This window comes from Lactuca serriola, chromosome 3 (genome assembly GCF_051521515.1).
Source record: "Lactuca serriola cultivar US96UC23 chromosome 3, Lser_US96UC23_V15, whole genome shotgun sequence".
Taxonomy (NCBI): domain Eukaryota; kingdom Viridiplantae; phylum Streptophyta; class Magnoliopsida; order Asterales; family Asteraceae; genus Lactuca; species Lactuca serriola.
The window spans coordinates 78024830-78041804 of NC_136410.1; the positions used below are offsets into that span (position 1 = coordinate 78024830).

General features: G+C 37.6%; 1 protein-coding gene, 1 long non-coding RNA gene and 1 other non-coding gene across 4 annotated transcripts; 1 reads left to right on the forward strand and 2 right to left on the reverse strand.

Moving 5' to 3' along the window:
* Positions 1-5758: 5758 nt before the first annotated feature.
* TRNAV-AAC (transfer RNA valine (anticodon AAC)) lies at positions 5759-5832 on the reverse strand. Its single transcript has one exon. It is a non-coding gene; the product is annotated as a tRNA-Val (tRNA).
* A 5407-nt stretch (positions 5833-11239) lies between these two features.
* LOC145092703 (uncharacterized) lies at positions 11240-12416 on the forward strand. Its single transcript, XR_013702617.1, has 2 exons — positions 11240-11683; positions 11848-12416. It is a non-coding gene; the product is annotated as an uncharacterized LOC145092703 (long non-coding RNA).
* On the reverse strand, positions 12255-15500 carry LOC145092702 (uncharacterized). 2 transcript variants are annotated; one of them, XM_079030679.1, is made up of 6 exons: positions 14776-15500; positions 14018-14229; positions 13588-13882; positions 13409-13494; positions 12877-12968; positions 12255-12762 (listed from the first exon to the last, which is right to left on the reverse strand). In XM_079030679.1, exons 1-6 carry the CDS (start codon positions 15079-15081, stop codon positions 12533-12535), a joined length of 1221 nt encoding a protein of 406 aa, XP_078886805.1. In that variant the 5' UTR covers positions 15082-15500; the 3' UTR covers positions 12255-12532. The 2 variants fall into 2 exon arrangements, with proteins under 2 accessions (XP_078886805.1, XP_078886804.1); XM_079030678.1 differs by having other exon boundaries at positions 14018-14232.
* Positions 15501-16975: the final 1475 nt, after the last annotated feature.

Here is a 16975-nt window from a genome sequence, read left to right on the forward strand (position 1 = left end):
ATACTCAATCATGGCGGTCTTGATCGACCCGAACAACTCCGGCAACTCAGCCCGGAACAATGCAGCAACCCCATCACGCAGGATCTCATGAATCCTCGCATCCCGCTCGCTCGTGCTCGCCCGATCGATAACCTTCGACGGCACTGATCCACCCGGAACTTGCTCTCCATCTCCCGATCCTGGTCCGGATCCGCTATCATCATGCCTCGAGATCTCCATAATGAAGACACCTTACCAATCCCAGACACTTCCCAAAATCCTGGGATCCAACTCTCGCAACCCTACCCTAGAGACCATGGTTTCCCTGATACGCGTATGGGTCCTGTGCTTTCAGTAGTACGGGCCCATACTACCTTCCACACTTACCCATATTTGTATGAAGTACTACCACAATACCCTAGGGAACATGCATAACAACTATCAACCCTCACCACTAGAGGAACACTGAGAACATCCCATAAGGGACCCTAGGCTACAGGCATCACATATCAGGCAACATTATCATGAATTCCTGAAGATCCCTAGCCTAACTCTAGCATGCTGTTCTATCAAGCTCAAATAAACAAATATCATGTATGGTATCTTGGGGTTACTTACTGGCTCCGGCTGATCGTACCTCCGCGTCCTCCTTTTACTAAATTTGAAAACCATTTTAATTTCTCATATTAATTTTTCTTTTTAAAATCCTCCTCGATTTGAGACTGGAGTCACACGAATGTTTCCCCAATTCACTCAAACCAACGCTCTGATACCAACTTGTAACATCCAAAATTTCAAAACAATTAAAACTTTTCAAAATCACCCATTTTATTAACATTGTTGCAAAAAGGTTTTCTATACATTATTAAACAGAGTAATTTCCCAGGTTCATATCATAAAACACCAACACGTGGAACGGTACGATCACGCCTTTGCCTTGCCACAGACTCTTGAGAACCTGAAACATAAAACCACAACTGTAAGCCCGAAAGCTTAGTGAGATACCCCCAGAATACCAACCACATATACGCCTTTCCAGGCCCTGACCTTCCGGTCCCTGTGTCTCAGGGGACTTCCGTCCCTGCTGGGTAAACCTTCCGGTCCTACCCACGCCGACCTTTCGGTCCATCACACAACATAATCGCCTTCCGGCCCATAACATATTGCCTTCCGGCCCATAACATATCGCCTTCCGGCCCATAAGCATATAATGCATACATAAAATAACAAACAATCATATAACAGTTCATAGACAACAGTCGATCAACAGATCACATATCATAGCATTACTCTAATAAGATACCGGTCTAGCCGGTCACTATCATAACATTACCCTATGAATCAGTCAACATACTAAATGCATACATACGCCTTTCCAGGCCATGACCTTCCGGTCCACATAGTAATGCCTTCCGGCCCATAACATGTATTGCCTTCCGGCCCATAACATATAACAACTGACAACTACCCGGATTTCCATCCGATAAAAGGGTTGGCATTGATGCCATAAACCCTAGCGATATAGTGAGGATAACTCACCTCGAAACTGCCGACTGAACAGATAGCTCAAGCTGCTCCGATCACTGATACGATTTCCACCTCTGGATAGTCACCAATGCACTGAACTCAAACAATAACAACAATTACCAAAATACCCCTGGAACCACTGGTCAATCCTTGGTCAAAGACAAGGTCAAAGTCAACCCCTGACTGACCCTACTCGCCGAGTCAACCCTATGACTCGCCGAGTCCCCATACTCAGAACTTCACTTAACCCGCGACCTAACTCGCCGAGTCACCCCAAGACTCGCCGAGTTCAACGACTCTGAGTCCACTCGCCCTTGACTCACCGATTCCTTAAGATTCCTTTTCTACACGTCGAGTATCCCCTTTTTGCTCGACGAGTTCCTCCTGGAAGAATCGCGGGGCCACCCCGACTCAACTCGCCGAGTCTGAAGAACAACTCGACGAGTCCCAGTTATTCTTCAAGCTACTCGCCGAGTCTGTTCATAGGACTCGTCGAGTCCATGCCATGCAGTCGATCAAACTGCTTCCTGAGATAAGTATTGTCCCGAAATACACAAGCATGGGACCTTCTGGACCTCTAAGGTCCTAATACAGGGTTATAGTCGTTTGGGGGACTAGGGTAACACTTAATCTAATCACAAAGGGGTTCCATAAACCCTAATTCCATGACACATCAACATAGAAGAGCATAATTCGAATTCTTACCTGAATAATGTGCCCTCTGTGTCCCCAAATCCTCAGAACGTGACTCCCTTGCTGTTCCTTTAGCCAAGCCCTTCTCTTCCTTGCACCACAAACCTTCCAAGATCAACAATGGCCCTTAAACTTTGCTCCAGATGCACCCAATCGATTTAGGGTTCTTCTCAGAAGGCTAAAATGAACAATGATGGCCAATAAGTGCCTCTTATACGTCCCAAACCTGAACGGTTAGGGTTTTCGCCAAACAGCGCAGACTCGCCGAGTCCATATCTGGACTCGTCGAGTCCAGTCGCGAACCCGCGACCCGGTCTGCGATCCTACTCGGCGAGTCTAGGCTCCAACTCGCCGAGTCCCCTCTTAAAACACCCCCAAAATCATAATTATATCAACATTTGAAATTCCGGGCTGTTACAGGATATGAGGGAGCACTACCCTGAGTTTTTTCCTGACGCAGTAGACTTCGAGGATGAAGTCTAAGACAAGTGGGGGAGAATTGTAACGTCTGGTTCCTGCATGTGGGAGAAAAAGAAGCTAGAGGATTCAAGGAGCAGATAGTAGATCCAAAGACTTCCTTCCATCCTCATCATTTTCTGGTAATCAAGTCTCTAACTTGCCTAATAGTTTCTTAGATCTCCTTATTTTCTCTTTATCGGGTTTTTGGTCCAAGAAGCTTGATCCTTGGGATATGGACGTCCCAAGTGAGTGAACCATGAGATATGGAATCATTAAGGGTTGTTATGGCATAAAGGTGCAAACTTTATGCCATTGGAGCCCCCATGCAAGCTCTAAGATGTCATCTTGGCCTTTTAAGCCCCAAAAGGCCATGCATGGAGGAAAAGGCAGAAGCTTTACGTGTTCAAATGATGTTTGAGGCCTAGATCTCTATTTGTATGCTTTAGTTTGGAGTATGGATGACTTGTGGACCAAGATCTAAGTTCTAGAGAGTTAGGGTTTGAGCCAAGCCCGTCAAATGAGGGTATTAACGAGTAAAGTTGGAAACTTTACCCTCAAAATGACGTTTTCAGTGTGTATGAGAAACAAGAAGCTTAGATTTGAAGTGTAGGGGCTTAATCCATTAAGATGGCCCAAGCAGACAGAGGAACTCGTCGAGTCCATAGAGGAACTTGATGAGTTGAGGTGAGTTGTCCCGATTCTGAATATGGTAGAACTCGACGAGTCTGAGGATTACTCGACGAGTTGACTCGCTTAATCGCGACTATGAGTAGCCAGGGAACTCAGCGAGTCAGGGGGATGACTCGACAAGTTGGATCGCGATTTCAGGGTTTTTGATTTATAGAACTCAGCGAGTTGAGTCAACCCAGAACGCTAACTTTGACCAGAATGTTGACTTTGACCAGGGTTAAACTGGTCATTTTACCCTAAGGAGGATTATCAGATTTTGACTAAGTGTTATTCTGATAATGATAGTCGGGGACTTCGACTAGAATGTTATTGTGATTATCAGTAGGAACGGGTCGAAGGCACTAAGGTCGGCCCGTTTATGTATGTTAGTATGTTCCGGATTAAGGTCCAATGTCGGGCTGGGCCCGATGTAGGTTTATATGTTTTTCGGGTTTCGATCTGATGTCGGGGCGGTACCCGAAGAATATAAGTATGCTTGATGTCTTTGTGATTCTTGCATCTGTTTGTATTTGTATGTTTCCGGACTACAGTCTGATGTCGGGGCGGTTCCCGAGGAATGCTTATATGCTTCCGGATTTCGGTCCGATGTTGGCGGGGGCCGAGGAATGTTTATGTGTCTAGGATTAGGCGATTATTCTCATGTTATGTGTATTAGTAGTTATTCTTATATGTATATCGAGCTTTGATCGATGTCGGGTGGGGCCCAATGTTGGATGCGGTCTGCTGCCGGGCGGGGCACGATGCCGGACAAGGCCGATGTTGGGCAGTGCCCGATGTAGCAGGGCGGGGCCCAAATTATGTTATATGTTATTATGTGATTATGTGTGCGGTATGTGGTGGTTTGGGGAGACTCATTAAGCTTCGTACTTACTGTTTTCAGTTTTGGTTTCAGATACTTCCGCTAGTAAATGGAAGAGCTCGGGATGACTGCATTGCACACACCACAGCTTTTAGCCTAGGAGGATTCGCTCTAATGTTTTGACATTTGATTTTGATATATTGACAGATGTTATGATATTTTTGAGATACACGATTTATGACTTTTATATGATTAATGATACTTATGGTCTTTATTAATGATTTAAAATGAAATTTTTGGACCGTATTTTTGGGTTGTTTCACCAGCCATGTACGCCCAACGTACGCATAAAAACATGTGACCCTCATAAGGTAGATATGGGACCGATTTTGCACATAAATTCCACTTGGGTCGAAAATGGAAATTTAGCTAAACAATGAGTATTACATTATTCTTCGCTAACGTGTATGGCAAGGTTGTCAGATTCTATGGTCCTTCGATCTTATTTGCGATCCTATTGTTGATATGATCTGTATACGATCAACTCGATTTCATACTTAAGATCGTACGATTCTATAATCAAAATCGTGATTGACAACCTTAATGTATGGTGTAATCATTCATTTTTTAAGCAACAACGAATATGTTTATTGTAGTAAACGAAGGTAAATGAAAATTGTAATTTAAAATGATGGTAAATGAAAACTGTAGGGATTAAAAATTAGGTAAAGTAAAACTGTAAATTTAAATGAGTATGTTTGAAAAAAACGATGATAAATAAAATTGTATTTTTTATTTATTGTAGTTGTGTTTGGTAAAAAATAGTTGTAACCGCTCATTTTGACGTTAATAATAATAATAATAATAATAATAATAATAATAATAATAATAATAATAATAATAAATTAGGCACTATTGTGATGACTAATATCATAATCTTACTAATTGTTTACGTAGATATTAAAATTTGGTGTGGTCGAAACGACAACCTAACGTCTAAACCCTCTCAGAGATTGGTAATAGAGTAAACAAACATAACAAAAGATAAAAGTTATGCTTATCTACAACTATTATAAGAAATTTTTATTTAAAAATTATGATGTAAATAAATAAAAGGTAAAACGCGATAGAATAATTGTTAAAAAAATTAAATTACAATTATAGATACAAAAAATACACGAGTTGGCTTAAGTCTTCAATTCGAAGATGACTCGAATATGACCCGTTTAATTATGTATAATTTTTTATTTTATAAATATATTATATATTGTAGACTTGTAGTAGACTAAACTCAATAATTATAATTATGGCAAAATACAGACAAACACAATCATTTTATCTACCAGCATTCAGAAAATGGACGAAGACTTGATAAAACGAGTTCTTTATGGTCACCATCAACTATCTTCCACACTTGAAGAACTTGGACTAAACCCTCAAACCAGTCCTTTTGTGGAGCTCAATTACTGAAACTTCACTTTTACTTTCAAATTGTACATTCTTATTCTATATGTAACAGTAACAACAGTTGATAAACAAAACTTTCATATGTAAAGTAAGTCAGTAACAAAACTGAATTAATAAAAAAAAATTAAATAAACAAAAAAGTTATGGCTTCGCCCGGGTTCGAACCGGAGACCTTCAGTGTGTTAGACTGACGTGATAACCAACTACACCACGAAACCTTTTGTTTCAATTTTAAATGACTCGGGATATAAATTATACGGATTTGGAGTTTTACGGGATAATCTTGTTTGTAAAACTTTTGAGGAAATTTCTAGCATGCAAGAGAACGTTGAGCATCAATTGTTTATAAATCATAACCTCCGCTCCGCTTATAACTTGATCCAGATTTTTCTTTCTTTTTTTCGAAAGTATTCTTGAATTAAGTTTCGTCGTTGATTTGGGATATGATTTTTATTGCATGAAGCATAATGACCTTTAAATTTGGTTCTTTAGGATCCCTAATCCCCTCCTATCTCAAATTCAGATTGTTATAGGTGATAAAGGAGGCTTGATTTTTAATGAGTATGTTTGAAAAAAACGATGATAAATAAAATTGTATTTTTTATTTATTGTAGTTGTGTATAGTAAAAAATAGTTGTAACTGCGTATTTTGACGTTAATAATAATAATAATAATAATAATAATAATAATAATAATAATAATAATAATAATAATAAATTAGGCGCTACTGTGATGACTAATATCATAATCTTACTAATTGTTCTAAGTAGATATTAAAATTTAGTGTGATCGAAACGACAACCTACCGTCTAAACACTATCGGAGATTGATAATAGAGTAAACAAACATAACAAAAGATAAAAGTTATGCTGTAACATCCCGGAATAGCAAAGAGTATAGTTGAAGGGCTAAAAGAGTAAAATTGGAAGGGAACTCGGCGAGTCCATGGGTGGACTCGGCGAGTAGAGTCGCGACTTGGTCGCGTGTTAAGTGGCCGACTCGGCGAGTCAGTAAGGTGGACTCAGCGAGTAGGCGCTGAGTGGAGAAAACCCTAATTCTCGGGGTTGAGCCCTATATAAAGAACATAACATTCATTCCCCCAACCTCTTTACTCATCCTCAAGTCCAGAAACCCTTAGCCTTCGTGTGTGAGTGATCATATTGCATTGGGAAGCTTGGAGAAGCAATTGTTGAGGAAATCTTGAAGGGTAGGAGGCTTGGAGCAAGGGGCTTTGCTTGGATTCGAGTTCCATTGCAGTTGGGGCGTTCTTTTGAGGTAATATCTCGTCCTTGGGTTGTTATTCTTATGGATTCATCATTATGGGGTTTGTGGGGAGCTTATCTTTTGGTGTTTTGGAGTTTAGAGGTTAGATCTGAGGTTGCTACCTCAAATCTGGAATGGAGAAGGGTTGGAATGCCTGAAAGTCCCTGTGTTTGAGTGTGTAGTGAATCTATCATGTCCCAAACCCTAGCCCTAAAGTGTTAAAGGCCAAGATCTCTTTGGATTCACGTAAAGTTTGCCACTTTACGTGATGGATGGGTTGTAGGAGGCTAGATCTATGTTTTGGATCAATTGCATGGCCTGGAGTGCTTCTGTATGGATTCAGACCGGTGGTACTCGGCGAGTCACATGGGTGGACTCGACAAGTTGTTTGAAGATGAGTTGGAACTCGACGAGTTGGATGAAGATGGCCTGGAACTCGGCGAGTTGTATGAACAACTCGGCGAGTAGGTTGAAGATAGCCTTAGACTCGGCGAGTCTGTTCTTGGACTCGGCGAGTCTTGTCGAAGAGTCTCAATATTTTCTGGTCGAGTCGAGAATCGGTGAGTCAAGGGATGACTCGGTGAGTTGTGTGCGAGTGGACTCAGAGTTGTTGGACTCGGCGAGTCTCGGGGTGACTCGGCGAGTTAGGTCGCGGATTGAGGGAAGTCCTGAGCTTGGGGACTCGGCGAGTCATCGGGTTGACTCGGCGAGTAGAGTCAGTCAGGGGTTGACTTTGACCTTGTCCAAGGGTTGACCAATTGTCTTCCGGGGGTATTTTGGTAATTAAGGGTATTTATTGAGTTGAGTGTTTTGGTGTTCAGTGGAGGAGTTCGTGTCGGAGTTTGGAGCAGCGGGATCTTATCCTTTCAGCCGGCTGTTTCGAGGTGAGTTATCCTCACTATATCAACAGGGTCTAAGGCACCAAGGCCGGCCCTTATCGGATTGAGATCCGGGTAGTTGTTGTTATGTTACTGCTTTGATATGTTTGCATCCTGAGCGCTAGAATGGTATATGTTAGAGACCTGATTGAGATCGGTATCTTGAGAAATAGGGAGATGCTATGCTAGTGACCTGTTAGGTCGGTATCCTGGTTAGGATGATGATATGTTATGTGATCTGTTTGATCTGCTTGTTGACTGTGAATTGCTATATGATTGTATGTATATGTGCACATGGTTGTTTGGACTGGAGTTGGGTTGAGGCGGGTCCTGCTTTGTGCTGTAGGCCAAGATACCCAGGGCAGACCGGTTGTTCCGAAGGCCCAGCGAGCGGTCCGGATAGGCTGTAGGCCCCAAGAGGGCGGACCAGACGTGCCGAGGCTCGGAGAGTGGACCAGGCCGACTGAAGGCCCGGTGCGGGCGGACCAGTCATACTGTAGACTCAGAGAGTGGACCAGGTGGATTGAAGGCCCGGTGCGGGCGGACCAATCACACTGCAGACTCGATGTATGTGGTTAGATTCGGAGAGTGGACCAGGTGGATTGAAGGCCCGGTGCGGGCGGACCAATCACACTGTAGACTCGAGGTTTATGACTAGACTCAGAGGGTGGACCAGGTGGACTGTAGGCCGGTGCGGCGGACCAGTCACACAGTAGACCCAAAGTACATGGTTGTTCTGTGATCAGATATGTTGTGGCATGTTATGCGTGTATGGTATAAGTGGTTGGTATTTTGGGGATATCTCACTAAGCTTTCGGGCTTACAGTTGTGGTTTTATGTTTTTCAGGTTCTTCAGGAGACCGTGGCAAGGCGAAGGCGTGATCGTACCGCTCCTCATGATTTTGTAGTAATGTGATTCTAGGAATACGCTAAATGTTTTGTATTGAAAACCTTTTTGTAATGATTTAATGGAATCGAGTTGTTTTTGAAAAATTTAAAATTGGTTGTATTTTTCGGTCGTTACATATGCTAATCTACAACTATTATAAGAAATTTTTATTTAAAAATTATGATATAAATAAATAAAAGGTAAAATGCGATAGAATAATTGTTAAAAATTTAAATTACAATTATAGATACAAAAAATAAACGAGTTGGCTTAAGTCTTCAACTCGAAGATGACTCGAATATGACCCGCTTAATTATATATAATTTTTTATTTTATAAATATATTATATATTGTAGACTTGTAGTAGACTAAACTCAATAATTATAATTATGGCAAAATGCAGAAAAACACAATCATTTTATCTACCAGCATTCAGAAAATGGATAATGACTTGAGAGGGTAACCAAAATTTCAATTTTGCTCACATTTAGTAATATATTTTTTTCGTGCTTGATTTACCCCTGAGTTATTTGAAATTGTTCATATTTTATCCTTATGAAGGTGAACCACCATACCAAAAGGCTTCCTTCTCATTAAATGATCACAAAAGTACCAAAAATGAGCTCACAATATGCAAAGCAGGCTAAGGTTAGTGTTTCTGAGCTTAGGAGGGTGATGGAGGTTGAATGATCACGAAACTCTAGCTATAATGTCCTTTAAATAGGACCCAAAGCCCAAGGATTAAGGTTTTCTTGAAAACAGTTGCCATGTCGTGACACCCATGGTCATACCGTGGTTTGTTATTAAAATCCTACGATCATGAAAAGTACTACCACACCGTGGTGAAGTTCCATCACGTCGTGACCACCCAAAATGAAGATTTGAAATTAGAGTTTAACTCATACCTGACACGAGTGTTAGAACTAACATACAAATAAAAAAAGGTATATACAAGTAATAACTAGGAAGAAAAGTATCAATAAAATAAGTTGAACGTAAAAAACTAGGCAAAATGCACAAACAATGTAAAGGCGATTACCACTTAGACTACTCATGTACTACTCCAAGACCTAGATCTTATGCATCCACACTCTTTAATTAAAACTTGTTTCATTGTAAAGAGAAAAACATCATTTAAATTTAACATTGCATTATCTTCAAGCTTCTTTATCATATATTCTCTCTTCCTCGCATGATCTACAATGACCGTCTCCACCCTATGGAATGAAAACTGTTGCCTATGTCCTAAGTATATGTTTGAAACCACCATAATTTTTTCTTCTTCAATTTCTATGTGATTAAAGTCGTTTATGTTGTATTTCTAAGTGTTGTTTCTAGTATTTTACACAATAAAGGTATATCACACGATTACTACAACATCCTCACTTTTGTGACTTTCATATTCAACTTGTGCTCATTCTTAATAACATTTAGAACCATTTACGGGATAATGGATTGAAAGGGTAACAAACTTTCAAATTTATTCACATTTAATCATTAAACTTTTTTTGTGCTTGATTTACCCCTTTTTTTTTAAAATTGTTCACATTTTACACTTATAACCGGTCATCAGTGTAAAATGTGAACAATTTCAAATAATTCATTGGTAAATCAAACACGGAAAAAGAAATTCAGTGACTAAATGTGAACAAAGTTAAAAGTTCGTTACCCTATCAAGTCATTATCCCTTCAAACAAAAAAAAAAAAAAAAAAAAAAAAAAAAAAAAAAAAAAAAGAAAAAAAAAAAAGAAAAAAAAAAAAAAAACTCTTACATTTTCAGTTAACTTTCACATTAACCAAAATATCCAATTTTTAAAAGAAATTATTGAATGTTTTGTGACATGACATTTATCTTTTTCTTTTTTAGGTTACCATGAAAACATAAATAAGGGACACTACCTATTTTCTAAAATAAAACGTGAGAAATATATAATTTACTTAACGACCATTACTCAAGCAAAAATAAATGACAATGTTTTTTTTCCATATCAACCTAAAAACCAACAAGGTAAATGTCATCTTAGAAAACAACTCACTAACTTTAAAAAATGGATATTTTGAAATTTTTGAAAGGTCACTAAAAATGTATGGGTTTTTTTTTTGCATATAAAGAAAATATAAGGGCTTTTCTGAATGTTGATAGATATATAGTTATGCTTTTTTGTATTTTACCCTTATAATTATAATGAAAATTTGGGAAGGACTAAAGCTAAATCACATTGAGGAAAACAAAAAATATGAAAGTGTTTCAATTTTCAAAGTGACTTAATCCAAATGGCCTAGCCCTTTTGCATCCCAAACTTTTACTCTTTCTATTTTGCCCTCTCAATTTACTATAAATTTTGTCATTTCACCTCTTGACTCTAGTGTTTTATTTTTTTTCCTTTTCGTCTCCTCGCCTCCTACTTTACAACTTGTAAGATGTTTCAACCCGATATGACACAACATGTTACAAAGTCTAAAGCTTAACCCAAAACCCGACACATCTCCTATTTTTCCAACTTGTAAAATGTTTCAACCTGACATGACACAACCTATTTACAAGGTCTAAAGCATAACTCAAAATCCGACACAAAAATAAATGAGTTGCACGGCATGTTACAATAATTAAACGAGTATGGTTAAACTCAAGTCTTTTCAACAGGTTTGATGTCTTGACATGACACGAACCAGACACAACACAACATGTTGTCATGTTTAATCTCTCGCTTCCTTTCATCCGATTGAGTTTAAATTCAGTGATTTAGGAGCGTCGATGTCCTATCAAGAGAGGGCAAAAGCAAGCCTATGGATTGGATACTGTGTCGAATTAGTCAACGGAATAAGAAACTCTCTCCATCTACTTCGAACCCATTCACCGCTTTTGTCTATCGTTTTTTTTTTTTAATCGATGGTGTTATTTTCAGTTATTTTGCCATAAGAACCTTCTATACTTTTGGGGTTAAATCACCGTAGCGCTCTCCCTTTGATGTTCGGTTCTATCGTGACGGAATCAAAGGGAAAAACCTTAAATCCTAGCTGTTCACGGGAAGTATACAGGTAATTATTCTTCTATTTTGATGTTGGGAGCCTCTTATTGAAGTATTTCAACTATAAATCAATCCTAGTTTTTTTTTTTTTTTTTTTTTTTGGTTTTCTGTTTACATGGCAAAGATATTAAAAAAGGACATTTTGATTATAATTATATTATGATATGAATACAGGAAGATCAAGGTTAAAGTGGAGAGATATGTTCCAATTAGATTGTACTGTTATAAATTGTAGAATGAACGAGGAGAGCAGGGCAAATTTCTTCCAGCCTTTAATATCTATTTGATATTATCAAAAGTTTCAATTATAAACACTTGTTTACATCTTGTTTCCACTCCAGAAATTAGCAAATTGTATTGTTAGGGTTTTCTTTCTGTCCATAGTCGTGTTTCATCTCAGTAATTATTCTGTAATTGTGTGCGTAAAACAAGTGGTTGTATACTTTGTATGTCTTCTATGTTGAAGACAAAACCAAAAAAGAATCAACTGGGTATTTCCATTTCTTTATCATTTCGCATTTCCCACCCAAAATAACATGTGATGATGATATAACCAAAATGTAAATAAAAATTATATATAGTTTATCTCTCAACTTGTCGTTTAGGATAAATAAGCATGCAAAAGATAACAATTTACTGGTTACTTCTCTATAACAAAACATACCTCACCACACACCTCCTACTCTACCTCTTTCTTTCTTTCTTTTCCTTTTTTGTTATTTCTCTTTTTTTTTAATCTTTTTTCATACAATATGTCAACTAAATATTACGGGTCCCACCTCAAAGACCAACATACACGAGATATGGAAATGATTTGGGTTTGTTACAAAGGTTTAAAATCAATTATGATGATATCATATCATCTACGTGAAAAGAAAAGATAATCTGGATGGTTGACCTGAAGTGAAGTCAACCAGGTGTCAGCAGCTTGTAACAAAGAGGTCATCAATGGCAATTCATTGGGGACCCACAGTGGTGCCTTGAATTTGTATGAAGCAAGACCGAATGCCGGTAATGAAACCACCGGAATCGGAATGGAATCTGTCCCATTGGAATGGCTTACAACAGGTGGATGCTCACATTCATTGCCTGAAACAAACAACAAAAACAATAATAATGCAACTTGTAAATTAATATATATTAAAAAAGATTGTTCTTCAGCCTAAAAAATCCAGGGATATTTATATGATATATATGAATGACCTGTAGTAGGAGTGTGAAGGGAATGAAAAGTTAGAAAACAAGCATCAAGATCTTTCAAGGTGGGCCCCATGGGAATTCTGTATATTGGGTACCTGATAAAAAGCATCAAAAAAGGGCCATTTAGTAGTAGCATATTATGTGAGAAAGAGCAAGTAGCAAAGACCAGATTAAGAATCTGTTTGATTGGATGGAATCGAATAGAATCACAAAGGAATGGAATCAATCTGTGATCATTAAACCCCAAATAAGTTACAATTAAAACAACATTTTCTCGATAGTTTACAATAAAAATAGTAGTTTAATTAGAATTATACAACCTTTAATAAACTGTGTGATTAAAAAGTACTTAAGTACTTAAATAAAAATGGGTTATATTGCAATTTTTAAGATGGATGACGAAGGGATAAACACTAACAAAATGAAAGGAATCACATTCCTTTGGAAATGGTCAACAAACAGGATTTTTCATTCCTATGGAATGAACAATTCCATTCCTTTCCAAGCTCTACTGAAAAGGTATTAGCAATCATACCAAGCAACAGACAGCCAACTAGAGGGCAGCAAGTCACAACTTCTTAGACTTTTTAATTCAGGGAAGCATCGAGCAAGATCAAGTATCTGTTGCAACAAGAAAATAAAACTAATTATGAAGAAAATAAAAAGAATAAAAGACACTTTCTTGCTTTTATTTGTAACAGGAGGAAAACTAACCTTATCAGTCAAAGGTTCTCTGCCCCAAGGTTGATTCTGTTCCATGTACTGAAATAACAAGCTGCTTTGAGTGGTGGCAGAATCACTATCATCACTAGAAAAGCCTTCTTGAAGTACATTGTGTTGATCATTCATTGACAAATGATCCATTCGATGAAGAATGTCATTCTTTGGGTGATGATTATTACTCTTCTCCCTTAGATAATGTAAAGAACCCCTTTCATGTTCATAATCACTGCTCCCATCACTACTTGAATCCCTAAATGAGTTATCATCACTATCCTCAGTTGGTTGCCTGCAAACAACAACAAGATTATTTAGATTTCATAAAAGAAGCATAATAGATGCTACAAGTTGGAATGGAGCCTGACATAACCCTAATAAAGAAAGAGGAAGATTTAAGAATGGAAGATAATTACTGTTCTAGTACCTGGATTTTATTGAAGACTTCAAAGGGTCTGTGTAAATTTGAATTCCAGATAGATAAGGCACATAATACTGGATCACACTATCAGCTTCATTCAATATCAAAGGAACTCCAGCACCATAAGCACTCCACTCCTTAAAAGATTCCCACAAATCACCAAGAACAAAGTATGGTTGATATTCCACATCACTTGTCCTCCATCCTCTCATAGTTCTCTGCTGCCATAAAGTTCAAGTAAAATCATCATTTGGATCAAATAAACAACTACAATATCCCTGTTTATACATGATTACTGAACATTAACCATTTTATTGTATTCTAATTCTTTTTGGAAGGTACTTTAGCAGAAATACATATATTTTGATGTCAATATATGATATCCTTGATTGAACAATAGAAATATAACATCAAAGGCAAACTCTGTTCATGGAGACCTCATAAAGACTGAAAGGCCACCCTCAGGGCTCACAGAATATTGAATTCAAGCTGACTTCATTTGTTTTCAAATATGAATTTCAGAGAAGTAGTACCAATGACAAAAGAGAAAGCCTCAATTAAAAATGTAAAGTAAAGTATACTACTAGATTATATATAAAAAAACTGATTAGTTGACCATCCCATAGTCAATTGAATAAACCAAATGCTCCTAAAAGTTACTTTACTTCATGATATAATGAATTAGCAATACATGTGTAAACTGAAAAGACTAGTTTGAATCAATTGAACTCATTTCAATGAAAAAGATTAACATCGGTACAGACCTTAGAGGGATGTTGAGCAGGAACAGAAGGCGTAACAGAGTCTAAAAACCGTTCAAGATTACACAACGGTGAAGATGCCGGCACCGCCGCCACTGAGGATTCCAACGGTACCAGCTTCGATGGCTGTATGAGTCGATTCTCCGGCTCCTCCCTGCCAGATGATGTCGTAGATTGGGTCGGACTAACGTCACTTTGAGCTCTACGGATGTTCTCTTGATTCTGACGATTCCTTCTCGCTTTCGCCGGATTGTAAAACCTATCCTCTCCGCCACGACTCCGTCCAAACTGCAATCCAGCGCCCAACATCTTCACTAAAACCCTATGTTACAAATCCTTCGATCTCTCCAATAAAACCGAATCACGAAAGCAACGATTTGTCGACAAATTTATAAGTCAATGAGATTGATTTTGATTCATTTTTTCTGTAAGAGATAAATCTAACACAAAACCGCGTCGGGTATTTGATTTTTTTGTAAACGAATAGTTAAAAACAAGATGAAAATCAGCCGATTAAGGAGTCGATGGATTCAGAAAAACCCTGCAATTTGACAAAATCAAACGAAATCAAACAATAAAGCAACGATTTGTGTTGTTGTTGTGACGATCGAAAGGTGAACAGGATTGGAACTAGTCTTGAATGAAGGTTTGATGAGAGAGACGAAAAGCAGTGTGTGAGGGAAATGGATGGGGGACAGGCTATTAACACCCAAAAGAGTGAATTATAAAAATCGATACCCCTACCTTCACATAATCACATCCATTTCACTTTCTTTGTTTGTTTGTTTTTTTATATGATTTTTGTTAAGGATAATAATCACAGAAATGGATGATATAATTAACAAATGTAATTAACTAAATCATTTAGTTATTTATTAAAATGACTATAACTATTTTGAATATATGACATACATAAAATATAGGGACTATTTTTAGTTTTTTTATTAAATAATCTTTTTTTTTTTGGCAAAATGACCATTTGGTCCGGAATGGGATGTTCCGGACCCGATTTCAAAATCGGTTAAATAAATAGTAATTTCAACCCGGTAATCTATAAATACCATTTAACCTATTTCAAATTTCCAGCAAAGCAATATGCACTGGTATTGTTAAGGGGTACCAAAGAGGATTCTTTTACCAAACTTCCAGCTTATTTCCACAATTTGGTCAAACATAATCACGACACGTGACACATATTTAAACAGATTATGATGATTGGTTTGAGTTCTTGTATGTCTCACTTGGTTGCTCGGTTAGTATTACTATTTTTACTATTATTATTTTTATTTTGATGTACTTAACTATAATCAGTATATTTGAATAGATATACAATATATTGTAGGTATGCACTTTTGTCAATTATTATAAGCCGACCCTTGTAGTAGATGGATCTTACCTAAAGGACGAGTTCAAAGGTACCATGTTACTTGCAGTTAATAAGGATGAATAAAACCAAATATTACCGGTTGCATATGGTATATGCAAAAATGAGTGTACAGATACTTGGACATGGATTTTTCAAAAACTACGTGATTCGACATCCTTTGTTTTAGATTAAACTTGATATCCCATTCCGGACAGCTCTACAATTAAAAATGTATTCCGATATTGGTGAAGAAATACAATTTTTATTTGTAAGTTTTAAATTTGTTTCTAATGAAATGCATTTATTTTTTATTATACGTTAAAAAATGTCTAGTCTACACAATTATAGGGTTTTCTGTGAACATTAATCTTGTTAAGGTAATTATAGGATTATATAGAGTTATACATCTAAACTACATGATACATCGTAATCAAAAACCCTATTTTTTGTTAGTCCGGAACGTATCTAGAATAAGAAAATATTGTCCAAAATACAATGAATTGGGTTCGGAATTTTGGTCCGGAAGTTATGGTTCAGAATATTATACCCAATTTTCGGATTCCGGAACATACATACAAAAATCCTAATTCCAGAATACAATAAAAAACCCCAAATTCTGGAATACAATCAAAAACCATAATTTCACTCCAGAACATACATACAAAAATCCCTAATTAACAATTCTTTTGACTGCAGCACGATAGAACATACGCAACGATTGTTACTACAACCTGCAAACCTGAACTTGGGCGGGAAATCATGGCGCTCTTACAAAACCAACTAGATTGTGTAGCGATGTTTTGACAATCATGTTTTGGTGATTACGTGCACATATCG

Coding starts and splice junctions, on each gene's coding strand:
- LOC145092702 (XM_079030678.1), bottom strand. CDS start 15,081: ATGTTGGGCGCTGGATTGCAGTTTGGACGGAGTCGTGGCGGAGAGGAT. Junction 13,495..13,587: donor GAGAACCTTTGACTGATAAG/GTTAGTTTTCCT, acceptor TTGTTGCAACAG/ATACTTGATCTTGCTCGATG. Junction 12,763..12,876: donor CCTTCACACTCCTACTACAG/GTCATTCATATA, acceptor TGTTTGTTTCAG/GCAATGAATGTGAGCATCCA.